At 40.9% G+C, this 27,335-nt stretch overlaps 2 protein-coding genes across 8 annotated transcripts in view; one reads left to right on the top strand and one right to left on the bottom strand.

The window, feature by feature from the left end:
* The window catches only part of MAP7 (microtubule associated protein 7), a 123,525-nt gene extending 117,683 nt beyond the window's left edge, over positions 1-5,842 (top strand). For all 5 annotated transcript variants that reach the window (XM_076333680.1, XM_076333681.1, XM_076333679.1 and 2 more), the window contains 2 exons: positions 4,114-4,340; positions 5,026-5,842. In XM_076333680.1, the coding sequence (XP_076189795.1) occupies positions 4,114-4,340; positions 5,026-5,036 (238 nt within the window). In that variant the 3' untranslated portion in view covers positions 5,037-5,842. The remainder of the gene's footprint in view (positions 1-4,113; positions 4,341-5,025) is intronic.
* The window catches only part of LOC143158131 (uncharacterized), a 39,146-nt gene continuing 13,645 nt past the window's right edge, over positions 1,835-27,335 (bottom strand). For 2 of the 3 annotated variants that reach the window (XM_076333682.1, XM_076333683.1), the window contains exons 7-16: positions 23,998-24,120; positions 22,847-22,929; positions 21,493-21,618; positions 20,619-20,664; positions 19,326-19,459; positions 14,974-15,102; positions 13,165-13,279; positions 12,133-12,267; positions 10,767-10,892; positions 9,424-9,912 (exon numbers count right to left, since the gene is read on the bottom strand). In XM_076333682.1, the coding sequence (XP_076189797.1) occupies positions 9,791-9,912; positions 10,767-10,892; positions 12,133-12,267; positions 13,165-13,279; positions 14,974-15,102; positions 19,326-19,459; positions 20,619-20,664; positions 21,493-21,618; positions 22,847-22,929; positions 23,998-24,120 (1,139 nt within the window). In that variant the 3' untranslated portion in view covers positions 9,424-9,790. Of the gene's footprint in view, positions 7,008-9,423; positions 9,913-10,766; positions 10,893-12,132; positions 12,268-13,164; positions 13,280-14,973; positions 15,103-19,325; positions 19,460-20,618; positions 20,665-21,492; positions 21,619-22,846; positions 22,930-23,997; positions 24,121-27,335 lie in introns of those variants that run through there. The other variant, XR_012994917.1, reaches the window with a different exon arrangement.

The following is a 27,335-nucleotide window of genomic DNA, read 5'->3' as shown; positions in this document are numbered from 1 at the left end:
CTGTGCTTGCTCTGAGTATCTTCTCCACAAGTAAATTGGGTTAAACAATTTAATGCTTGAATGCTAATGAAGAACTGTGAATTACTGGGGGGGGTGGGGGGAAGGGCTGTGCAGGGAATGACCTTATCTGACCTATAAGTCTGTGGTGAGGAGACTCACAATTGAACTTAAATGAAGACATTTCTTATCCAGGTGTAGTACAATGGAAAGGGCAACACTAAATATATTTTTAAAATGTAGTGTACAATGGCAATTTTCCAGTTAGTAAAGTGTCTAGAATTACCAAGAAAACTGGTAGTTCGTGGATGCTACAATATTACTAATGGCATGTTAACTTCTGGCTAGATTCTGGGTTTCGGGGGGGTGGTTCCAACAAATGGAAAACCGAATCTGAAACAGTCCTTTGAAAATAAGATATAATGTTAACGTATTTTCAAACTTTTTGTAAATTATAAAAGATCCCAGCAAGATTTTTTCCGGATTCTAATTTTTTTCTTGCTTTACCGAACAGTAGAGTCCTGAAAGAAACACAGCGATAGGAGCTGGAGGTGGATAACCAGTACAGCTGCCTAATCCATCTCCCACTTGCAGATTATTGCTTGTTCCCTGCTTTCTAATTCTTTGCCCAAGTTAGACCCAGCCTGCTACTTCTCAGAAAGTTATTTCAGTACAGTGGTTTAGGTTGACATTATTTTCCTTAGGATACTTATTCTTCTCCTGTAATTCCATCTTTTTTTTTTTTCCTGTGCTGCTTTCTATAAATGCCTGCAGTGGGCCTCAGTGAGAGCAGTTCACCTCATCTGTGCGTCTCCGTCCTGTATAAAGGGAGCTGGGTCTGGGTAGATTAGATAACCAGTTTTTAGAAATACACAGTTAGACAAGGTGACTGCCTCAATATCTTGTCCCTGGAAAAGAATGTTACTGAGTTCAAATTCTTACGTAGTGTTCATTGCTCAGTCTGTAGGATAGCACACTTGAAATTTGCTTTAGCACCACCTTCCCTTCTTTAGGCCTCCAGCTCCTCGTTGCTGGCTGATTTCAGTGCTGTTGTCTCAGTGGATTAAAAATAAACACTGCCTTATTTAAATCATCCAAAAGTCGGGGGTCTGTTTTGCTGTTATTGTCCATCTGTGACATCTCTGCTAAAATCAGGTCAATAAATGAGATGACTGGCACTGTCTTTCAGATCACGAATAGCAGGTGCGGAAGTATTTTGGCACATTCCAAAGGCCTGCAAATCAGTTTTGGTTTTGGGTTTGTTTTTTTTTTTCCTTATTCGGTGTTGATTTCAGATGGGTGATCAGAAAGACAGACATACTAAATTCTGAAATTCTGGTCTTTTTTTCTTTACTCTCTTCAAATTCTTTACATGTAGATTATGTCTACATAGAGCTCTGGCTAAAGTTATCTATATCAGATGTAATTTTCAGTAGTTTTTATCTTTTTTGATGTTCCAGTTCCTATAATTAAATTAGCTGCTCTTCTCTCAACTTCCTCTAGTCTATCTTGTTAATATTGATGTGTCTGCTTCAAAATGCAAAGCTGCACAGATGCTTTTTTTTTTTAGCTGCCACGAAGCTGTCCTTCAGATGCTTGCAAGACTGTTATGTTTGGAAATGCACTCTGAATACTCAGGCAACTTTTTTTTATTACGTAGGTGTCTTGCTACAGGCACGCTTACAGACTATGGTACAATACCAAAATTACCCAGTTCTTGGAAACATACCCTTTTCAGGCATACAATATTGCAGGTATCACCAGTGTTGTGCTGGACATGGAGACATCGCCGAGAATGTAACATAAGACAGAACAGCTGTCGCAGGTCAAAAATCCATTACTTTTTTGTGTTCTTTGCTTTAATGGCCTGTAGCAGTCACTTAGGGAGAGAGAGTGTAAAGGAGAAAAAGGTAAGTACCAGGAGATCCTCTGGTCAATGAAGGGTTACTAAGCATTGTGGTCCAAATGCAACCATAGGCTCAAGTGGTCCCTAAGCTGCTCATTACCAGAAGCTGGAGGGTATACCAATCTCCTCGGAATTTGTCTAATCTCTTGAGCTTATGGCCTCTAAGATGTCCAGTGGAATTAATTCTACAGTTCTGTCTTTCCCTTTGTTTCTTCTAAACTTGCTCCCCTAGTAATCTGGTGGAGCAAATAGCGTAAAATATAGAAAATTCATAGTCATGGTTTCCTCTTCCGTACCGCCTTTGTGATTGTATAGACTCCCCTGTCTGAAAAGGCATCTTTCAAGTCTGTGAATCCTGGTCTAACTCAGTCTGTAATACTGGCAGTGCAATGACGAATAACTATGAAGAACTATTTATCTATGAAGTCAGCTGATCAATCAGATAGAAACATTAATATCTGTCTGCAGAAGCAAGAGTCGTCTTCGTTGTACCAATGCTTGATGAAGTACTATGGTGTTTAATTTATATGAATGAGCAGTTGCTCTCCTCCCCCTCTTTCTTATCCCATCCATCAAACTTGCCGTGTTATCCTAGCTCTGGTAAGGTTACTGGTAGTAGATGGGGATGAAGTAAGTAATAGGCTACCTTATAGTGAACATAACCTAATAACTATATGCTATAGAGCAAGTTTTATTAGTCCTAAAGCATTTCACAGATTCTGCCCCTCATCTTACAGATGTGGGTCTCTGGCACAGAAGGGTGATGTGACTTGTGACCTCTCCCAGGCAGCCAGCAGGATTTCTGTGTCTGCTCTCAAACTCAAACAAAGTATGAGCAGCGAAACATACTTTGTGCTTTGAATTCGCTCGGCATATCCACAGTTGGGAAAAAAAAAAAGGGGGAATACCTTTCTGAAAAAGAACTGGTGATGGTGTGAAAAACTGGGAAAGGCTTGATATGAAAACCAGCATGCCATTCTCACAGGAAGTCTGGGCTTTGGATAAAGTGTTGCTACTTTCAAAAGAGCAATAGTTGTTTTCTGTCTCTTGGGAAGCACTGTAAAACAATTCTGTAATTGTGAAGAGTTGGGCACCCAAAGAAGCCAGCAAATGAAAATAAACCATATGCCAATTACAAGCAGGCTTTGGGTTTTTTTTAAAACTAGTAAATGTACTGTCAGGAGAAAATTAGCCTGTGAAACCAAGCTAACTGCTCAGAAATGGTCTGAGGAAATCGATAGCCTAATTTAAATCTAGGAAAATTGCATCTGAGCCTTTGTGGCTGAAGCCAACAACCTGAACAGTTGTGATGTGGTCCGAATAGGGAGTAGGTACCCAAGATTGTCAGCATCCAACTGTTGAGGGCCTTAAGAAGCACCTGTGAAAGATCACATGATTTTTTAATGTCAGTTGAGTACTTGCTCTTTCTCGAGGAGCTTATGATGCCGTTACTGTCATCCTGTTCGCTGAAGTAACACCTTAGTTTCTCCCCTCCGGCAAGACAGCAGGACTTGACGATACAGGGCCTAATAAAAGGATTGGGAGGGGAGGGCAGGACTGAGACACGATCATGTATCTTCTCAGGAGAGTATGTGTAATTGGAGAGTGTATCTGTGCTCGTACCGCTCCTGACTGGTACTCAGGAGCTCATAAGGCATCGCTGTCAAGTGGGAGATAGAAAAAGGAAGTGCAGATTGACAGGAGGGATGCCGGGAGGTGTTTCTTTTGGCTTGGGCATGATCAATGGGAGGAGTAGAGAGTCGGGTAGCGCCTTGGAAATAAGCCCTAAGAACTTGTAGGGGAGCAGGGACTGAAAGGAGGTATGGCAAAGGTTATGAGAGCTGAAAAAGAGGTTGGAGGCTGTAAATGGCATTAGGTGGGTAGCTCAGGATAGCAGCGGTGGTGCTGCAGGGGTTTCCTTACCGCTTCCCGTTTCAGTCACTTCTCAGAACTGCAGTGTCCGTAAAGCTCTCTCTGGGTATAGTGTAGCCAAACGTAACAACTACTCTGTGTATCTGAGGGAAGGCATATCTAGCACTTGGCTGCAAAAACATTTTTTTCTACGGTGGTAGAAGCATAGTTTTGCTTTTACTGGCTAAAAGGATGCTCTGGATTAATGCAGACTTTTCCATTTGTAATATTGCTTTGAGGAGGACTAAATTTCTGTTCTAGATGAAGTGTATGAGGAAATACCTACATTTCTCTTTCAGCAATCTCAATCCAGAGAAAAATGCGAATGAAAATGGAATGGCCATGCAGAATGATAATTTTGAAGAGATCATAAACCTGCCTGTTGGTTCTAAACCATCCCGGCTGGATGCCATGAACAATGACGGAAGCAATAGTCCTGAAATTCCTTTGAATCCAATTCTAGCCTTTGAAGATAAGGGGACCCTTTTGCCTCAGGTAGATAGTGTTCAAACACATCAAACAGCAGGTAGGTTTGCCTTGCTTCATTAACACTTGTAACGTGTTGCAACTGACAGAGGACCTAGAGCTCTTAATTGATATAAGTTGATTAATTTAAGCATTTGTAAACCCCCTATTACTTGGGGAAAGGAGCGCATCTTCTCTTTGTAAAGCTACATGTGCCAAGTACGTACAGATGCTGTGCAAATTCTGGTGAGGCCGTATCTTTTGTTTGAGGGGGGTCCTCAGTTACACCGCGCTTTCTGTCGTTTGAAGTTGCTTGAAAATGGTTGCCCTGAGCTTTCAAACAGAAATGACAACAGTGACAACTACTGTTCCTAGCTTTTGACCAGCAATCGTGTTCCAGTTCTGCACGTGTGGTATCTGATATGCACACGCAGAAGGGGAGCTGGTGCCTACCTTCTGTGTAAAATTCTGGATGTACGTCCCTCATCAGGTTCTTGCTGACATTAATAGCGAGGGATGGTTTGCAGCACGTTAGATTTTCTGAATTGCATCACAACTTTCAAAGGATGTTAGGTAAACAAATACTAATTTAGCAAACTAAATTGGACTACCATTTTCTTTTTCCTGTGGTTAGAAAACGTAAGGAAAATCACCTTGCAATAAAATAATTGCATAAATGCACAGCATTTTGAAGTAAGCATTGTCACTCTTTGCTGACCTGCCATTTTTGATACCTTCTGTTGTAGAAGTGATCTGATTGTGTTTCTTCTGAAGAACCAAAGGCGGTATGAGCATCTCTGCAGTCAGTGGAGTTTCTTCCATGCTATGAAGGAGTGTTTTATTTTTTCTCTCCAGTTTTTTAAAGATTTCTTGAGTATCTTTTTTGGAAGGACTTTAGTAAAACCAGCAGAAGAAATGATGGGAATAGACTCGGATCACCTTTCTAATAGCTTTCATCACTAGAAGAATCATGCTTCACATGCATTACTTAAATACGGCTTCTTCCAACAAGCTTTTTCTGTTAGTAAATGGATATTTCTGCATTCCTTAAGACACGAGACACTGGAATCTGAAAGCAATGGGCTGATTTGGGTGGTGGGTCCGATTCTTTTTTTTTTTTAAAAAGGTGGGTGTTGGTTTAAAGGGCATAATTGTAAAATTGGCAAAGAATCTTTTACACTTTGTGGTTCTAATACTTGAAAAATAAATACCTCATTGCTCTACAAGTAGAGTTAATGGGGTGTTTTATTTAAACCTGTTGGTTTAAATATTATTGCAGAGAACTCTAATTATGGGGGCAAAGTATAGGCTTCTGTATCAGGTTCTTGTAAATGTAATTCCTACAGGGACATTCTGTAAATTGAGACGTCGCTATGATCTTCTCGCATTTTCTCTAAAAACACAAAACAAGGCAGGTTTTAAAATGTGAACATTTGAAAGCGTTATTTTTTCATGGACAAGAGGAAAACCTATTGTTCTCCTAGAAGATGTATTTATGAATTTTGTTCAGTACAGAAATAAATCATTTAACTGAATAAATTAGAAAAATGTGGTAAAACGATACTGCAAACTTGATTGTTTTTGTTACATCCACGTTCACAACACTATAAAAGATGTGTATGTACGCATACACGTGCGCACACAAGAAGGAAATACCTTGTTCTGAGTCCTGGAAATTGCTGCTGTTCCCAACGATGGAAGACTTTTCCTTTGCCTTATCAGACTATTGAAGACTGCGTGAAACCTGAAATACTTGATTTTTGGACGATGAAGCAGGTTGGTTTGGGGATTTTTTGGTTTTGCTCGTTTCAGAGCAAATGGAAAATGGTCATCGTTTGTGCTTTTTACGTAGTGCGTGATTTTTATAAAGCAGTACCGATTGATAAGGGGAGCAGTGCAGGTTGCTTTCTCTTTAGTTTGATGCCGACTTCTGCTGTCATTGTTCCATCCCTCCCTTTCGGTTGCAATTGGGCAGAACTGTAAAATCTTGCACCTTTTTGTGCTTTGATAAACAGCACTGTTACAGGTAGAGCTCACTCTAGGCATTTGAGCTTGAAGCACCAACCAGGGCTTGATGCATTGCTCACTGACGTCAGTGAGAAGATCCTTGGCTAGGGGAAACGGAGGTTTATGGGGTGTCAGTTCATGCTACCAGAGAGTGTACTGTTAAGACTTCTGCACTTGCCTTTAGTGAGCAGTGAGCCCAGGCCTGTAGGAAGCTGTGCAGAAAGTCTGTGCCAGCAGAAGAAATCCTCCGAGACGAAAGCTAGAGAATTTCTGAAGAAATTACTTTCTGCTGCTGCCAAGTATTCATTTTATACAGGAGGTGGGATAAAAGCAATGGAAATGCGATGAAAGAGACTTCATCCGCCAGAGTATGGAAGGGAAAAAGCAGCCATTCGGTCAGAATGCTTTCAGTAGTAGCTTGTGACACAGTGAAGTCAGTTGGGTTCCTTTCTTGCTTTCTTTAGTTTTCCATGTACATAGCCACAATGTTTTGAAGTGTCCAAAATACGTAGTTTTTCTTTAAATCTATATATAGCATGTAAGTACCAAATAAAACTTGTTTGAAATATTTGTTTCTATTTATATTTTCATTTTTCTTGCATAGTTGAAGCAGGAGTCAATCTGTGATGGAAAACTTCTTGCTACTCCTGGTCTGCTTAAAACTTTTCTTTAGGTTTCCTCTAATCTCTTTACCAGAAAATCAGTACGGAGTCACTTGCAGCTAGAAACAGAGCAAACAAATAGCCAGTAAGATTTAGCTTCAATTTTAAGTTTGAGGATTCATTTAGGCTCAGGTTTAAATTATGTTGATCTTGATCTATTTAGGCTCAGGTATAAATTATGCTGGTCTCTTTTTTTTCGTGAGACTTCAGAATGCTTGCTTCACTGTTTGCAGCACAGATGAAGAGCCTGCTTCATTTCTCGTGTGTTGTGTTTGGGGTTTTTTTTGAACAGCACTGCAGTAAAAACAATTTATAATGATATTCATTCCAGGTTTGCTTCAAGTAAGAGCCGAGACAGTTTTCTCCTTTTCAAGGGCCTGACACACAAACTAAAAGCTAGGGAATTGGGAGTAGAACTAGGTGTATGAATAAAAAAAAAAAAAACAAAAACCCAAACCTAAAAAATGAAAAGGATTGAAATTTTAAGTCTTCGGTTAAGCCCCTTTCTTCAAATGCGGGGAAAAATAGTTTCTCTTCTGTTGAACGTTGTTCCTGACAATAAAATGCGGTATCAAAAGAAGGCCAGCTCCTTTGCCCGCTATTGCAACTGTTTTTGTTGTTTGTTCTTTCGGAGGCAACACTTAACTATTCGGTGAGGTAGAACTAGCACTTGTAGAAGTCGCAGACAGCTGTTCTGAAGGTACGGAGTAGTAACCTTCACAGCAACTCGACTCTGTGCTTTGGAAAGTCTCGGCTCCTCGCTCACGTCTCAACAGCACAACATAAATGCTTACAGGGATGACATTCAGCGAGTTTATTCAGTACATCACAACTACTGGGTTATTTACCGTTAGCTTTGCTTGTTTCACATGTCTCTTATCTCCTCATTCCTGATGAAGAATGCTTTGGTATTTTCTTTCTTGCCAAGACCTTGAAATAATGTTTGCAATTAAATACCTAAGAATACAGATACAGGACAGATTCTAATGGCATTACTTAATATTGCACTGATTTTCTTTTTGGAAAATGATCTAAAGTCACCCAAGGAGGTGGCCTGAGTTTTGAGATTTTGTTCCTAGCTGTGTCATTCAGCTCTTTGTAGTCCTCTGTTTTAGTAAGCCTGACTGCCCACAGCTGAGCACATGGGTGTCTCTCATGAGATTTCAAAAGAAAATTCCTGTCGCACGCAAACACTGAAAATGCCATACTGCTTTATCTGAAGTCTCTGTCTGCCCTGTTCTTTTTACTGCGCTGCAGAGAGGCTTTTGAGTGTGGTTTTGGTTGTTTTGGGTTTGTTTGGTGGTTTTTTTTAAACAGTACTATTGGAGAGAACTTGCAGTTATTAAAAGGAATCATTAACAGAAATGCCTCCCCCAGGCACCAGAAGTAAGCTTAGAGATTTGGGACACAGTAAAGTGTAATGTTGAGCTCTTAATTGACAGAATGATTTTTTTTGTTGTTCTTATTTTTTAATCTCGCTTTTATTCCATGTTTGTAGCCAGTAGCAGCTCTAAAGCTCTACATGCGTCTAAGAGTTATACCATGGTCAGAAGTACCTCAAAAGACAGGAAACTCTTCTGAAATGTTTTCGTAAGAAACTGTGCTATTTGGGAGCAGATGTTTGCCATAAGAGTGGTTCCAAGATTTCAGTATTCTAGCCAGTTCAACATGAAGCTCCAGGAGGATTCTTATACTTAAAAACAAGTGTATTGATCAAAGGTGGAATTGGATTACTAATAGATGATGATGATTATTTTTAGATTACTATTCTCTTACAAATTAAAACCTACATTAAAAAAACTAGTGCCCCATAATTTCAAGGCTCTGTGCTACATTTTTCCTGAAAAATACTGTTTTGATTGGCTAAAAAGTCTGTGAGACAGACTCTTTCCCTCTGGAGGAGAGGGAAGGGGGAGGTTGTTCGGTATCCTGTATACATGTAAGAAAATCAGTTGAATTTAAACATATTACTGCTTTTTTTCTTTAAATCCTTTTAAAATGAAATATCAATATCAAAATAGAAGATCAGGTCCTAATTTTGCAAAATGTGTTCACTTTTTTCCCCTGTTGCAAGTACCTTTGGAAATAACTTACCATTTGCAGAACACAGATTTCTGTGTTCAAACACATCTCGCCCAAATCTTTCATGGTAGCCGCTATATTCTGAACGTGCTCTATGCAACATTTACGTGCCTCGGTGTGCCTTTGCTCTTCTGCTGGAGAGTAGTGCCTACAGCGTAGGCAAGGATCAGCCTTAAGGCTTGCCCTATTCTCGTTTCTTACCAACTTCTTGCAATTTCCGAGTTGTCCCTTAGCAGTTACTTCCTGTAGTAACCTGTTAGTAGTTTGCTACCTTTATACTGTGCTAATTTGATTATTTTCTAAAGTCGAGGCCCTGGAGCGTGCTCTGAAATAAGGGACGTGGAGCAGAAACAAAATAAAGATGAACGCGGAGTAACCTGCCTACTCGAGAGATGCCTCTTCAGTAGAATCGGCCTGTTACATGAATAAAACCTCACGAATACAGCGCTGTTTTTTTGGAGGGGGGGTTGAGGAAGCCAGAAACAAACCATGGAAGATTACCCAAGCATAACAGGTGTTTTCCAAACGGTTGGGAGGAATGTAGCCGTAGTCCTCAAGCACACTCAAGCAGCCAGCCAAAGTGTCCAAGCGATTGTCTTTTGACCTGCTCCAATTCTTGTTACCGGAACATCTCTTGTATATGATGAAACTGCAGGTCGCAGGGAAGCTTTAACTACAGGAACCAATGAAAAGAGTTGTCTTCTCTGAAAGTTCAGGCTCTTGGATCTGGTAAGTTTTCATAAGCCATCCAGCTTGAACATTAACTGTCTTCGTGGCAAACAGCTGCCCTAAGGAGCTCCTGAGTTTCTTCTGTTTGTTGACGGACTTGCTCAAGGAGTTTGGCCATTTGGCTTTTTCTGAATGCTAATGAAAATTCTGGATCTGAAGAGGAAAAACAAGTGTTAGGCAACCTGCTGTTTTTCCCTGTATTTTAATGCAGATGCTTAGAAAGCTTATATTTCAGGTTAGATACAGCTGATGGTTCTTATTGCAGTGTAAAGTACAGAGAAGGCAGAACAATATTCTTCTACCACACCAAGCAGACACAAATTCAGTTGTCATCCCTACGACCACTGAAGATTGTCTGCTGCTAAATTCTCCTGACCCAGATGCCTAAAGCTCAGTTGCCAAATTCAGCCTTATGCAACAGGTGCATATCAAGACATAGCAGGGTCTTGGCTCTGGCTCTGCATATGTGAAGATACACGCTATATACATTTATTACCGTATTGTAACTCTCATCTGTACTCAACTTCTACCCAAACCCAAAAAAACTAACCAAAAATGGAAAAAAATCAAGGAACAGAATTTAAAGCATGAAAAAGATGTGAGACTTCCCAGCTTTAATACCAGCTAATCATGCAATTTGCTTGCTTTACCAAAATAAACTAAATTCATATTTGAAAAGTTTTTAGGTTGCATCTAGTGCCAAATGTTCTTATATTGCATAAAACCATCTGTACCTGAAGTCCTGTTTCCCTGCTGATCAGAAAGCCTTTAGTTGTAAAGCAAACAACCAACCCCTGCCTTTATCGTAAGATACTCTGTTACTTAAAAACAGGTAAGGTGACAGCTACCCTTGAAGTTATTCTGTCTGCTTAAGTGAGCAGAGCTAGTCCCCAGGGGACGTTGCCCGGCACTGTCATTTCTGTTATAAAGCAGCGCCTGTTTGCCACTGATAGGAGCAGGCAGTGTCTGGCAGCGCCCCGGGGCTCGGCCCAGGAGGAAGGACGTACCTTCCTGCAGTCTGCAGAACGTAGAGATGCCCAGCTGCTGAAAGCGGATCTCTTGGTGGGTAAGAAAATTCTTGAGGTAGGCCTGAATCTCTCCAATGTGATGCTTCACCAAAAGCATCATTTTTTCTGCATAAACGGGAGAACCACTGGAGATCAATAGGAGCCTTTAAAACACTTTGAAAATGTTGTTACAAAAATCAGTTTAAGATCGTTAATGACTCATCTAACTTCAGCTACAACCAATGTTACTGCAAAGAACGGCAAAGGACTTCCAGGTACTACGGCCTCTAACGGTATCACTGATACTTCAGGTAAATAAAATGCCGAGTGGGCTGCTGTGCCAGGAAGCTGGTCCTTGTGCGAGGTGCGTGCTGATTTACGGACTGATCAGCCTCTCGTGCTAACCCATCCCTGAAGCGATTACGCTGTTGGACTCTGCTCACTACTTGAGAGTCTGCTCTGTTGCAAATCCTCGATGGTAGGATTGAAACAGCTTTGTGTTTTCCCCTATTAGAGACTCATTACGGACTTCAGCTTCTCTCACGTCTAAGGACTAAAATCTAACCATGCTTTTCTAGAGAACGTGGCAAGAATCATCTGAACACCTTTTTCTTGCAAGTCTTAAAGGCTCTCAGCTGCATGGGACAAGTGTATTAGGCATAAAGCTGTTTGTTTTCTGCAGGTAAAAATAATGCTCTCTTCATTCTTTTTCACTAAAACTTAAAAAAAATAACAGGCCACATACTTAAAAGCCACTTTACTTCAATGCTCCTGCTAATCTGGTCTAGAATTACAATGGCAGTGTTTGGTTCAGTAAGATGCTTTCCTCTTGCTGGTCAGGGAGCGGAGTTGACCTAAAATTTTGGAAGACAACCATCCCCTTGTAATTGTCTCTACCAACCTCTGCTCCTGTCTGTGGGGAATGCCATTCCATTGTATATACTGAGAAGGAGGGTCAAACAGAAAGATGCAACGATGCCTCTTGTCTGAAACATGTTCTCATCTTTCCCTTGGTAAGGAGTGTTTTACGCTATTCCACTTTCCTACTTCAGTTGTTTTTAAGGACCTCAGAATTGGCTACAGACTAGCCTTGCAGAATGGTAGTGCTTGAAGAAGGCAACAAACACCTGAATCAGATCTTTATCTCTGGTCCATTTTCATCCCTTGACTTCCTCATGCACTGTTTTATGTGTATTTCAAGGGTGACTGTAGGTGCTTTTATGTTAATAAATTTTGTAGAGACCAGATGGAGGAACGTTAAAGGTTGTTTGGTGCCTGAGAGTTAACTCCTTTGGGAAAAGGCTCATTTCACTCCAGACAGCCATAAATATCTTTGAAAGCACAGTTAATGCCGTGCGACAGTTACCGTGACCTGTCATGTGCTGGATGATGGAGGCAGCTTGAAAGGATGCCTCAGTATGTTCCAGTTGGCCAGCCAGTCTCACCAAGCGCTTTGTCAAGGGTTCATCCATCTGTTGGACCATGCATAACGTGGCTCCTTCTGGAGGACGGAAAGATAAGAGAGTAGTCTGTAAACAGAAACACCAGGGTCGAAGAAACAAAGGTGAGAGGTCTGCCAGAAAATATACTGCCTAAATAGGAAATCCTTTACACACCTGGAGAAGGAAAATAAGTGCAATAAGTATGTTTAGACTGTAAAAAAGGGTCACGTCCTGAGGGTATGCTTTCAGTAAGGCAGGGCCGTGGATTTGATTCATAGAAAGGCTGATGAATTTTTATTTTGTTGGTTTTGTGTTCTGAAAGAATGAATCATTTTATGCACGAGATCCACTCTTGCCTAGTGGGCTCAGTCTGTCCAGCAGCTGCTGGGCACCTCTTGCAAAATTAAATGTGACAAGTTGCCAGTTGCGTGGTGGTTACAAGAGATGCAGGAGATGAAATGTTTGACAGGCAATATCCAGTGCTGGGACACGCTGGGAAGATTTACATTGATCCTCTGTGCTGTGAGGAGTACTGTACCTTCCACGGGTGGTAGTTTGGGATCTCTTATAAAATCTATGTGCAATAAACTTAAGGAGAAACAGCCACTTTGTATTTTAGCCTTTTTCTCCTCTTATATTAGTTTCTGCTGTTGTGAAATGAATTCAGCTGGAGAAACTGGGCAACCTTACAAATAAAAGTAGACAGGCCATGTACGGAAGTAAAGTTCAGCACAAAGAATTTTGACTAAAAAATTTTAAGCAGTTCAACAGAAAAAAGTGCAAACAACGGAGCCCATGTCTCCCACCAGTGAGTTAGATCTTGCTTTTCTTGAAGCTTATGCCAAAACTCCCAGTAAATTTAAAGGGAAAGACCTGGGCTTCATCTCCCATTAGGATTAATAAAGGATACGTACGCTTCTCAGATTGAGCCACTTATGGTGGGGTTGCTTCCCTACCTTGCTTTGCCAGCTCAGCAAGGCAAGATGTCACACAGTGAAGACAGTCTTCTTGAATGTCAGTAGAAAGCATGGTCTGGAGGAGACCTTCAACACATAGGCTCTCAATGATTCTCTGCAACAAGAAAGAGATTCATGTTTAGCGCTTCCATTATGTTTTAGTGGTGTCCAAGGACTTCAGAAGTACTGAATAACTCTTAGCAATACTGAGGGCTAAAACATCAATAATGGAAATGTCTCCTCCCAGATCTACCACAACCAGGTGACAAACACCTTGGATTGTTCAGCGATCACCTGATTTTAGACACTTCCCAGGGCTTGCTCTGTCTGTGGGATGTTCTCATGATCACAGATCACTCTGAGCTCAAAGAATTTCTGACCTATAGCTACTGTACCAGGCTGTATGTTGGTATTAAGCTGTCATTTGCTCAAGTCTTGCTGCGGAAGTGAATAAGCTGAGTGCTCCAGGGCAAAGCATTGGGAAATGTGGAAGTCTCTCCGTTTCTTTTATTTGCCTCCAGGGCTTTGAAAACTTCTTGGTGTTCAAATGCTCTGATCTGCAGAAACATGAGATGACCTCTCACTAGCAAAGGTGAGTTCTGTTTCTGGAGAGAAATGTTATGAATTAAACGTTTCTGTGTATCCCTTATCTTTTAGGTTGAATCTGCTCTGCCAAAAGTGGTGTTGGGCAGCATGTCTCTGTACTAGGATATGTGTTTTAGAGACCGAGTTGAAAACAGATGGGAGAATTAGCCTGTGCTGACCTGGATTAAAAGCACATGAGACCAAGGAATGAGTCGTGAATGAGTCACCTGGAGGTGACTGGTTACTAGTGAAGTTGAACCACAAAGTCATCAGCTCTTTGGGAAGTCCTAATAATGGAAGCTGCTCACACCTCCATAAGGGAGCTCAGGTGTCTATCAACAAAAGGGAGGCGGTTTTTTTGCATGCTCATTTCATGTTGCAGGTTTTTAACTTGCTGCTTAGAGGTTGAAGCTGGATTTCAAGACTGCTGCCTTTCAAGCTCCCACACTCTGTTAGTATCCTGCTGGCATAAAAGCACTTTTTTTTGGCTCTTGTGCCAAGGACTCTTACGTGTTTTAGAGATGGTTCCTTAGAATTGACCCTGGAAACCTGGCGTTCCTACTCATGTCTGTGGATTTACTTATGCAGTGAGAGCTAAATACATTGCAAGGCATATTATAAAGCTTTATGAAGGTGAACCAGCTCCCTGCTGATAACAGAATAAAGTCACAGAATTTAACAAATATGGTAACTTTTTAAAGCAAACTTTGAAAGGATGGTCTATTTTTACTCTTACTGTGGGCCTTGAGTTTGAGGGAATCTATTTCCCTGCAAAAATTGGTTTCACAACTACCAGAAATTCATATAATTCTCATCTTAGTATAAGTGAAAAAAAAATTGGAAATCGTTTTCCTTTTGGCTAGTTTATAACAAACCTCAGATTTTCTTGGATGGTTCCTTTAATTAGTATGAAATGTCTTTGCTGGAAGTATGTTTTATACCTATGATGCAGTCACTCAAATTAGGTAACCACATTGCTCATAGGAAAAATTAGACGTTTCTTATTTTCATTAGCATTTCTGTATTGGAAAAATATGAAAAAAAAAAAAACCACACCCTTTCGTTATGGTACATCAAGTCCTTTTATTCATACGCACTATTTTGTGTAGAGTATCCTTGGCATATGTTTCATTAAAAAAAATAATCTGTGGGTAATGCTGCTTTGATATAAACATAACTGCAACCTCCCAGGGTATAGTTCAGTGACAAATATTGGGTACCTACCTGTCTGTTTTTGGAAAGGCTCAGGTTTTTGATGATACAAGCAGTATGGCCAACAATCACAGGGTCTGTTTTATGCGCTGACAGTAGCATCCCCAGGCTCTGTAGTAGCTCGGCACATGCCAGAGTGTCCTGAGAAGAGAAACCAGTATCTTGATTACATCCAGTACAGACAACACAGCGCAACTTTGCAGCATAGATAGATAGATCGATTGATCGATCTCAGCTCTGAAAAAGCAGCATTACTTAGCTCATTTAAACCAATGGTGTAGCAGCTGGGTCCAGTGCTTTTTCCCTCAAATTATGGTCTACTGACTGGCACTGATCTACAGAGCACTGGCTATGGAAAGCTGGAGTCTTTAAGGTCTGGTAGATTATTTTTGTTTGCATCGGATGCTTCCCAGAGGTTGTTGGTAGTCAGGGGAAGGACGTGTGATCCTGACTGGAAGGAGAAGTGGTCAGGATAGGTGTGAAAGGCAAAAGTACGCTGTGAAGTAGCAGCAGCGGTGTGTCCTTGAGTACCTCAGCAATTTACTTCGCCTACAATAATGGACTGTATGTTTAGATCAGCTTGCGATCAGGCACCACTGCTGTTCTGAACAGCGTCTTCTGAGTTTATACATACGTTTCTTTACTGTCTAATGGATATTTTAGAGGGACTTTACTAAGCCCCTCTCTCCCTGAATGTAGTCTTCCTTCAATTATCACTAATATTAATTGAATCAGATCTGAGTTTGGATTACTGCCCAGGTAGTTTCCTTAATAACAGTATGGATTAAGAGGACGCTGCTGTTTTTAAGAGAAACCTGATCTCAGCAGTCTTTGGGTTAGGTCTACAGTTAAAAGCAAAATATTTCCTCTTGGGAGCATTTTTCTTTCAGTCTCTTTCCCTTAGGAATTTAAGTTCTTTATGCGGTTCTTATGTTTGTTAGTAATGAACTATATTTTTTGTGCTACTTAGAAATTGAGATGCATTAGCGAGAGCGTTCAATATAAAACATTATCGGTCCAATATACAGTTGAGAAAAATCGCATAATTCTGAAACCTGTGAAATGTTAGGATCGCTGAAGCAGCATTGAAAGGCAGATGTCTTTAAAAATTAGTTTAACTTGCATCTTTCTTTTATTTAGGTTAAATTGCAAAATCATATCTTATTTTCTTTTAATATCAGCTGACATCTTCACTTGTGTTCATTTTAAGCACTGTCACAACCAGCCATCCTAAAATAAAACATGAAAATAGATGGAAAGGGCAGTGCTATGCCTAAACTCAGGGCATTTAAAGAATCCTATATGCAGATATGGCTATAAATTTTCTCTAATTTTATTTTTCCTTCTCTTCAAAGGCAGAAATAATATAAATTTTAGACAACCCAATTAAATTACCGTTCATGACTGTTTTCTGTGCTTTGGGACCAAGTGTCCTCTTTTCTATGTAATTCCATCAACTACAGTACCCTTATTTGATTTACTACAGCCTGAGAGGAGGAAATCGTCTACAGGCTATAAATGAACTTTCTAATATACAATGACTTCCCTGCCAAGCTCTTCTGTTTATTTAGGACCTACGTTAGCAAGTGATAGTACTTAAAATTTTGCTAAACCTCTTTTTTGGCTGGCATATGGCTGGGATCCAGATTTTGTTTTCTGGCTCAATCCTGCACAGCACGAGACAGTCACGAGAAAACTCTTGAGTAAAAATGGATTGGGCAGTTCAGATAGATATTGATCTAACTTCTCCTGAGATTAAAAAAGGGGGGGGGGGGGAAGCAAGGAAAAGCATTCCAGCAGCAACTGTGCTTACAATTGCAATGCTGCTCTTGCACCCCTTATCCAGGGATTTCTTGACAAGATAAATATTATCCCCTGTTTACCAGGTAGCAAGATGGGTAGGCAAAGTTATTTTGTACCTGGAGTGGAAAGTCAGTGGCATCATCTGGAGTAGACAGACTCCTGCCACCCTGACTTCCAGGTCTTTGCTCAAAGGAATGTGATTTAAAAGGCTGTTTTCTCACAAAGCCTGACTCTCTTTAGTGTTTCAGGGTTGGGCTGTCCTTGGGAGAACTGAATAAAATTCCCCCTGCAAGAGGGAAGTTTTCCAGCGCTTGCTGGGAATCAGTCAACAGCCTGGCCAGGGGATCGCAAAAAAGGGGTTTAAGCAGGGAGAGGAGCTTCTGTGAAGCATTCCCGGGGGTTTGCTTCATGGTAACGAAAGGGCAGATGAATTCTGCCCTATTGTATCCTGGGTAGTATTTGTAATAACTCAAGCATCACTTGACTTGGTTGTAAAGGTTAGCTTTGTTCGGTGGTTTGTTTTCCAACAGCTGTTCCCATGGAGAAGTCCCTCTTTCACTCACTCAGAATTCAGCCTGGGTTAGAGAAAGAAACCTTGAAAAGATTTGAAAAACAGGCCAGAAAAGGCATGGAGGTGGGGAGGCAGGATATGAGTAAGGAGAGGTCAGCCTCTTCTCAGAGCGCCCAGGGCTTGCTCGCACAAAGCAGCAACATTCAATAGTCAGGGACAGCCGTGTTTGCTCACTAAAACAAATTTTGAGATGTAGATACTTCTCACTGGAGAATAAACCCTCGAGGGTGATGCGTTGCTTTCCAGCCTCCTGCTGCTGACCCTTTTCCCCCATGAAGGACAGGCTGTTTCACTGCTGGTGTAACAAGTGTGAGCTCCTGGTGCTTTTGTCTGTTCCCACTGACGCTGCACAGTGCCCTTCGTAGCTGGGGGTTTGAAGCACTGGTAAAGACACGTTTCGGGATCAGGGAGGAAAGAAGCTGCGGATACTCTTTTCTGGGAGAACAAAAAGTGTAAATGGTGTTTGGGGGTAAGAAAAGCAAATACAAGCGAGAACAACATTCCAGCATAACGCCTCATACCAAGTAACATTTTTACTGTGTAAATAGTCTCCAACTAACTTAGCTGTATTTCAATTGTAAGCTCGTTGAGAGCAAATTGTGTTTTGATTGCATGAGGCGGTTTGACCAGCAGTGAGGCTGTTCGGTGCTAATGCAGCCAGCACAAAACCTGTGAAGCCACAGTGCCTTTGAAAAGCTCTGTGCTCTAGTTGCTGCTTCCCAGGCATTGAGCTTACCTATTTTTTCAATCATGTCCCAGAATTAGAGGAGGTGCAATTTGGTTCGTACTGTGCTGTGTATGTGCAACCGAGGTGTATGGTACCAGGTTTCCCGTACCCGGAGGACATTTCGAATCAGACTGAGTGTATTTCAGCCATGAGAAGTGTCTAAGCCTAGCTGTGGTTACTCAGATCGTCTGTCACTACCTGCTTAAAGCAATGTGGCAGGAAAGGTTCTCATTTTTTTGCTTTATCTACCCAAACTCTGACTTTCTTAAAAGGTTATTGTTAGCTTAAGACACCTATCAAAAACCTTTCATATCCATGTTCCTAAGGATGCCTTTAATTACTGTAATGGAAAAGCACATTTAAAAATAATAATAATTTGTCAGTTGCTACTTACTGGTTTTATGTGGAGGATGAAAGTACAGCAGGAGTGTCTGTTTTGTTTATTTGCTGTAGTTTATTTTTAGTCTTTAGACTTCTTCAAGTATTTGCATAGTGTTGCACTGTTAAGGGTGGTGTTTACCCTGATTGTGGGCAAAAGAACTGTTTTGTAACTAAGGACATGAGGAGACACAGGAAAGTCCTGGTGAATTAGCTAAAGGTAGATAGGATTTCAAATTTTATTAGCCCCTCTTGCTGTCTTGATCCTAATTCAAAAGGTGTTAAATTTATGCAAATGTACTTTTGAATAACTGTCCATATAGGGAAGTAAAGTATTTTTGCACTGATGTATTTTAAGTGCACACTCTAAATCAGTTTGCTTTTCAATGTGTGGGGAAGCTCTGTAGCCAAGGAATAACTTCCTCAGCTGCCTCCATGGTTGCAGTCTCTCATGGTGCTACGCATGTGTCCTGCCCCTTGTTACACCCACCTGGAGACCCCCGCCCCTTATGGTCTGGGGACCGAGGGGACCATAGAGAGTTGCAGGGAGTGCAGGGTAGTATCCACGCATCCAAGGAATCTGACACCCATCTCTCCCTCTACTCTCCCCTTGGTCCCATTACAGGTAATCTGGTTAACTATGGGATCCTTTGGATCCCACTCACCACAGCAGATAAGCTCCTTGGGTAGTTAGTGACAGTGCAGATGCAGTAGACAAAACCTCGTCAAATTGTGTGGGAGGGAGAAGGGTTGGGAAGTCTCACAGAGCCTATCGGTCATTCTCAAAATGCATTTCGTATGCAGTTTTGCCATAACAGAGCGTTACCCCAGGCGGTGGCCAGAACTACTCTTTCCCCTCTGGTCTTGGGAAATGACCTCCCCTACCTGGTTGTGTGGGTGCTGGGACAGTATCCAGAGCAGAGCGATGGAAGCGCGACGCACATCCTCGCTGCCAGATGCCAGGAGAGAGCGCAGCTTGGGCAGGACGTCCTCAGCAACCATCTCGGCCTGGATGTCCGCTGGTTTGGGAAAATGACCAAGGCCAGGGAGCTTCACAGCACTGCGAGGAGGCATTCAGGCCCTGACTCATAAACGTTTGACTCTGCCTCAGTGATGAAATTAGAGGGGACCTCCCCCTCTCTGTGGGATGGGATGATGCTGGATGTTTGGTTATAAAAATAAACCCTCATTTGTTCTGGTTTCTTTTGCCAAAGGATTAATACAGGCTTGAGAGCAGAGAGAGAGGTTTGGGCACCCTTCAGTTTGTGTCTGAACCTCAGCGAGAAGAAATGGGAAATTTTCTGAGTCCTTCATTGGCATAAGGCCTGGTAGGAAGGTGGCAGCTTCTGCTGCACAAACAGAAAGACACATCTCCCCAGGCACCACCTATCTTGCAGAGTTATGGTTAGCCAGGGGAGAGATCAGCCATCCTGGCTGAATCCTTATATCCCATTTGTCCCTGCAACTTCAGCAAGTGCTTTTGGGTACTAAAGGCAATGCCAGAGCAGTCAGCAGATGGAACGGCAGTCCTAAAAGGCCAAGCAGACCAGGGGTTTTCAGCCACGCCAAGGAGCAGTGCAGCAGTTCCTTCACTCCCAGCTCTGCTATAATTGTGATTGCTTGAAAATTAAGCACCTCTACATTTTCTAGATGAACAACTCTACCCTGGATCCTAGGGCTCTAGCGTTGAGCGTGCCATACTCCTGAGCATGCCGTAGAAATGGATCTTGGTCATTTAATATGATAAGATTTTTTTAAGAGGATGACAAATGCTTGGGAGAAAATTATATTTAATGATAGACAGATTCATGCCTTGGGAGAAGGCAGGTCCCCACTCAAGCAGCAATTTCAGGAGACATTCTGTCCTAATCAGGTTTAATGCTTAGGAAACATGGAAGGGAGAAAAACTTAATAAGTTGCAAAGGCTCTGTGCATATGACCTCTGCTGTCTCTCTCACTTTGTCCAGATACTTCCCCTTGCTACCTGGGAGCTCTGAGGCAGGTTTATTTAGTTTATGCACTGCACCTCCCTCTTCCCTTAATATCCAATTAAAATGTAGAAAAGAGGGTATCTCTGCTTTTAATATGAAAGGTTCCCAGCCCACTGTGCTCACTCAGAAAGGCGGAGAGAAAGAAAAAGAAATAGCGTGGTTCGTTTATCTCCAAGATATTGCTTACCACTGGTAGCCAAATTTCTTAGGCAAACACATGCCTGGCTTGAAACCTGCTTGTCCCAAAGAGAGAAGGGAAAAAAAGGAGAGGTTTCAGTAATGCATGTTCTTGCCTATTGTACACAAAATAAACACTAGCAAGCTATTACGCTATCTTCAGAGCACAAATTTTGGGACACTTTTTGTTGTCAAAGTTTTGATGAATTTTTTTTTTTCCAACCTCCTCTACTATCAGTCATCCTGTTGTTGATGAGGAAGAGCCAACAGGGTTCAGATGTTGGTTTATTTTAGGCATGTCAGATAAGTTATAAGAAAATGAAAGGAGTGAATTGGTCTTGTTTGCTTTGCCTTTTTTTTTTTTTCACCTCCCTCCTACACAGAATTTAAGGTTCCACCCTTTAAATCCTGAACTGTGGCTTATTGAAGTTTCTTTGGTGTGGCTCCCAACAAAGCAAAATTTTCAAGATGATGTTCTTTGAAGCCATATAGTCAAAGTTATGGAAACCAAAAAGAAAAAAAAAAAGTAGCGTAATAGATGTTCAGATACTTGCTGTCGCAGACACAATGATCAAACATAGTTGACAGCCTGGACAGAACACTTCACACACATAGTTTGAAGTTTAAAGAATACTGGCCATCCTAGTCTAAAGGAAGTGTCCAGGGCTGTGGAACAACTTTAATAATTTCCCTTCTCTTTCTCCATATATTGACCTTGTAGAACCTATGTATCTTCTAATATGTGTCTTTTCTCATGGGAAAGATGCTGCATAGGCACCTGTATAGTAGATGAGTAGAATTGTGCAAGACTGAAACTGGAAGCCCAAGTTTATAGCTTTACTCTGATGCTAAGCCTTTACAAAAAGAGAAAGCTACAGCTTTACCTTGTCCACAGAGGAGGATAGGAGAGAGATGAGTGTCCGCAGCAGGAATCTGTTACCGGGTCTCAGCATGGCTTCATGGTGCTGAATATTGGCTGCCATGTTGCTTAGGGCAGCACAGCTGTAATACTGCAGAGAACCAAGAAAAAAGTAGAGAGAGAGGAGGTCACAGTGGTGACATGTCAAAGAGAATAAAAATAAATTGGAAAAATGCTCGGATTTAGAGCTGATGAAAATAAAGTGCTTTTTCATCTTAAGGGTGTTTTATTGGGTAGATGTGATAACAGCCTAAGCGGGCTTCCTCCAGGAAAAGCGATGCAATCTGCTGTAGCTGCAAGAGCAGTCATGCTGTGGCGCTGCATGTTATACAAACCCATTAGGACCCTGGGTATTTGGGAATGTAGTGTGCTGCTGCGACGACACTGCTGCTGGCACCTAAGTTAGGTCACCTGCATCTACTGTATTATATGTTTACGTTGATTTACTCAAGCTGGATATAGTCATTGCCTGAGCATGCCAAGAGATCATTTTCAAAGGATTTAAACATTAACGCTAGGGAGGATTATACATATAAGAGTATGTATTATGAGGGAGGTATAATTAGAAGAAACAGGTTGAACTGCAGAGAAGGAAATTTTAAGACGAATCTCAGAGAAAGCTGATAACGCTGAAACAGTTTGCAGAAAGCAATTCCAGAGGCTCCATCCCTTCAGACATCTCAAAGAAATCTGAATAGAGACAACAAAACCGATGGAGGAAACAATCTTATGCTACTCAGAGGACTGAATGGATGAACTAGTGGATTTTAAGGTTTACAACTCTGATTCATAGCTTTTCATCAGCATACTTTTGAACCAAGACCAGCTTTCTGTTAAGTGTGCAGAATCACAAAGAGGTGTCTGTGGTAGGCATAAAATAGGAAGATTTCCCAGATATTTACAATAATAAGAAGAAAATCTTTGCAAGTTACGCCTTCTCAGAATACTTAGTAAAATTGCTTAGAGTGGAAGATCGAAGTTAGGATGCAAAAAAACAGAGGAAGAGGCCTATCTGCAACTTGTCTGATGATCTGAAAGTCACAAGAATGTAACCGCATAACAACTGTGTGTATGTGTTAGTGTGTGCTGGCAGATGCACTTCTGCGTCATAAACTTTCTCCTGTGGAGCTAGACAAATTGAATGTTTTGAATATACATTATCTGACTGAGCTGAGTTTCACAAAGATGCTCTCACGTTTCCCCACTTCTCTAGAGAAACCTTCCCTCCTCTCTACTTTTTCATTTCTACATGCTGTGGTTTGTGCTTTTCTTACAGTCACGCTGTTACTGTTTAAAAATCTGACCTGTTTGAGCCATACCTGCACTTCTGAGTCAGGAGATTCCAGCAGCAAGGCAAGAACTGGTAGGGCTCCTTTCTTGCATAGGACTTGTTGGATTTTCTCTGCCATTTAAAAAAAAAAAAAAAAAAAAAAAAAGTGCTGTTACTGTGTATTTCCCCTTCCCTCCCTCTCATCTGGAGGCACCATTCAAAAGGGATATGCACACTCTTTAGATTCTAGAGAGTGGTGAAGTTGTCTAAATATATGCCAATCAGTATGACTGGAGAGTATATAATTTAGAGCTTGTGCAATACAGCAGTATGCAGACATTTTAGCAAAATGACTAGCAGGCTATCTGATCGATTAAGCCTTTGCTGGTTTTATGCTAAAGACCGTTCCGAGAACCTGAATTGCTGGAGAAGCTGAAAAACCTCAGGTATGATATTCACTATGATTTCTGTATTAAAAAACCAAATTATTTAAAAAATTTTGAATAATAACAGATGTGTAATAGCCAAGCGTAGAAGTTCTTGCCAACCATTCCCTTCCACCAGATAAAGATAAGAAACATTACTCACGACTGTATCATTTAGCTGTGTGGGATAATGGTATCATCTAGATAGGTGAGATTTAATGCTGGTTTGTTTCGGAGTTAATGTATGGTAGTGCACATATTGCAGAGGACCAAATACTGCTTTTGCTGAAGCTGCTGGCAGATATCCCAGGAGCCTTTAACGTCTGGCTGATTAATAGTTATATTTTGCATCTTCCAACATCAACTTAGGGATACAAGTCAAATGTTCCTAGAGCTTGACCTTGTTGGATAAGCTTCTGAGATTGCGTCAAAGTACCAAATATGCTGCTAACTTTTTAGACCAAGTTATTTCTTTAACAAATGATTATTTTGTTTCTATTTCTTTGAATGATGATTTAAGCGCTTGTACATCAGCCCCTTGGGGTTGAAAATCAAGCCTTTCTCTTTCAGTACTAGGCAAAAAAGGGCCTGTATTAGCTAAAGAGAGGCCAAACTTAAATCATCAGCCTATAGTATCAACATGAATGCCATATGCAAGGAAATAATTTGTTGCTCAGATACGCTTTTATTCTTGCCTTAACCCTTTTGAATTATTTTTCTATCAGTGAGAAATTTTCTTTCAGCAATTTTAGATAAACCATTAGTCAGAAAGTACCTGATTGTGTGAGGTTGAGAATAGCACCAACTGCATTTTGTTGGACTCTAGGATCGTAGGAATTGGCAAGAGACAGCAGGGGTGTAACTCCTTGAGCAGCGCCAATAGCCTCTCGGTTGGACTCTGGAGAAAAGAATCAGAGAAAGAAAAAAAGAAGACATTGCCATCTTACTGTGAGCCAGGAGCAGGACAACTAGCAGGACTAGATTTCTTTGGCGTTTGCTTCTCTGCTTCCTTGGTATATATCAAAATTTCTCTGCATGCTCAAAGGAGTTAAAATTTCCAAGAGCTCAATGGGAAAGAAACTAACTCGTGACTTCTGGATTAGCCATAGCTCACAGCTGGTTCAATGCTTTTGTTTTGTGACTGGGATGATTAAAATAAAAGGACTGCAAGTCCCCTTAAACAGGTTAGCAAGGTGTCATACTTGTCTTGTACCCCTGGTATGTCTGATCAAGCTATTCGCAGCGTGCCAACCAAAAACTACATAATTAACTGCAGGTAAGACTGAATTCATTTAGCAGGATATATTCAGGGCCAATTTCTCTCTTTGAATGTGCCTGTGTCACTCCTTTGACAGCTACAGACAATGCAGAGGTTTCTAAATACAGAATTTGATTTAACCATTGGAATTTGAAAAGATGTTTCTTCTCTGAAGTGGTGATGCTTCCTTGCATGGCAGTGTATTAAGTTGTACAGTTGTATTCAACATCCTGGAGTACAAGGAGAATTCAAGAAAGATCTGCAGAGTCCCTTGAGGCTCTTAGATGAAAAACTGGGGAAAAAATAACTGTAATACTTAAATAATGCTATAAAATTAACTATATACTATAAAATATAATATAACATTTATATACTGTGTACATATTACATATGATAAAGTTATACAATGCTACGAAATATAATACAATTTAGAAAAAAAATCTGCTTTTAGTTCTACTCCTTTTGTTTTGGACTTACTGAAGGTAGCCTCAGCTGCGCCGTATAGAAGAGAATCCTCCTGTTCTGCTCTGCTCTACCCCTCTACCATGAGGCCATCAAAACATTTGCAACAAATAACCTGCGGCCACACTGAGACAGCTACGATCCTCTCCCCTTTACTCTCTTATTTATATCTATACGTTATCTGTATTTGAATCTTAAGCATTCTAGTGGCATAGTTTTGAAAAAATAAGGTGTTGGCAGTGGTGTTCTTTGAAGTTGATGAGATTTAAATGGGAATTAGACCAATGAAGAATTCTCTTAATATCATAGTATTCTGCAGATTATTTTGTAAAAGGAAAAAGCAAAGCCCATAGTCTACATCTTCCATTGTTTATATGAGCCAAACTGCCACTGAAGACCACAGGGGTTTTAGCTGAGTATTGCTTCAGTTACTTACATTTCTAGACAGTTTAAACAATGGCCAGTCTCTGGAAGTTTGCTGAGAGAAACATGAAGCAGAAGAAAGCAAGAAATATGAAGGTATTTGGATGAGATGAACTATTCAGGTGCCAACTAACTTAGAGAGTTAAGAGAACAAAGCCATTATTTCTATACACAGTGGAAACCTCTGTGGCCAAAATAAAAAAACATTATTGTTTTTTCTTTTCCCTTGGGTCATTCACTAGCTGACAAGTTCTCCTCTGCAGTCTTTGTTACTGCCCATTATTGTGGGTTTGCTGGATTTATTTTTACATATGTCATTTTCCCTTGTCCTTCTCTCCATTCTCATTCTCGTTTTGGTCAGATAATGTGGCTGAACACTCTCTGTTTTGTCAACTTATGACAGAATGGATGGGCATATCTATCTCACCAAGATGTGTAACTGTACTATCATCTCCATAAGAGATGTGGCAGGCTAGATTATGTTTCTCTCCTGGACCACCTGTTTATCTAGGTAATGCAGTCCCTCCACTGATGCCCCTTAGAGTGCTTTTAGAAGGGAACCATGTATTCAGATGCTACTCTAAAGTGGGGAAATCAATAACATCTACTCAAGCCAAGTTTGAATAACTCACCTTGACACCTACATTTATAAATTCTTTCTTTCCACTCTCTGCCATTTGTGTGCTTGAAAATTCTCCTGTCGGTACAACTTTGAATATCCTCTACACTCATTGCATCCTCCTTGTTTAGCTTAATGCAAATGTTCAGGCCTCCCTAAACCCTTGCTGTGAATGTTTAGTTCTGTTCCTACGTACTCTGAGAAGAGTTCTTATCCCAGAACGGATTACTTTCACTCACAGATTGAAAAGCTGCAGATAATTGCAAATGTGCATGTGTCCTTTTGCTGTGTGGACAAATGCTGGTGTTGGGACAAACTGACCTTCAAATCCTTTTCATCTGAATGTGTGTGTTTGCTGTTTTTATTTTTGGCTACCTATTGCAGCAGGTAAGTACCAGACAACCCAGCTTACGTATAACTTGCAGTCACATTGCTAAACAGCTTCACTCTGCATGCAGTCTTGCATGCTCATTACAGCAGAATTAAGACACATTACCATTCTTGGATTTAGAATTTTAGTCACCTTAAAGCTATCCAAGGATCTTCCTAATTTGGTTGTGCTTCCATATTTATCTTTTTTAAACCACTCTGAAGCATGAATGGCTTACTTGAAGGACATGACTGAACAGAATACTTTCCTCAAGCAGACCCTTTAAGATATCAGAGTCAATGAGTTAAAATTAAAATAAACTCTAGAGAATTGCCTCTTGCTTTAGTCTCATTGCTGTGGTAGCTAAATACAGTCTGAAAAAGAAATAAATGGATGCAGTCTATCTAAATCCTAGTTAAACTAGGACAGAGATCCTCAACACTGATCAAATCCCAGGCAGCCACCCAGCCTGTGCACTTGCAGGACTGCCTACCTCTATGTTCAGCAGATGCCTTCCTATCTAGTTTGAAATCTTCTTGAGTCCTCAATTTGAACTACTTATGCTCAGAAGTACACTGACACTTAAGGGAGTGTGCAAAGGCATTAGGTGACCACCCTCAACAGAGAATGAAGGTGGATTGGATCTGGAGTTCTCTGTACTCTGGGTTAAAGACAGAGACATCTAGACATCTAGAAGGGCCAGAGTGCCTTCAGGACTAAGGAACATCCTTAGGTCCCCAAGTAAGTTGCTTTCTCTGTGGGCTGCTTCAAACACGTGAAGGGATATCTCTCTGTAGAGCTTCAGGGGCATAACTTCACTGACCATACATAAAGAAAGTCCTTCTAGTGCCAGGTACCTAAAATCTTAGTGATGCCATGCCTAAATTAGACATTTAAATGAGGCAATTTGCATTCCACACAAAGTAATGTAGCATACAGAGTTCTTAACCCGACCGTAACAATATGCAATGCTTAAAAATA

The sequence above is a fragment of the Aptenodytes patagonicus genome, chromosome 3 (genome assembly GCF_965638725.1).
Source record: "Aptenodytes patagonicus chromosome 3, bAptPat1.pri.cur, whole genome shotgun sequence".
Lineage (NCBI taxonomy): Eukaryota > Metazoa > Chordata > Aves > Sphenisciformes > Spheniscidae > Aptenodytes > Aptenodytes patagonicus.
This window is presented reverse-complemented; position numbering and strand designations above follow the sequence as displayed.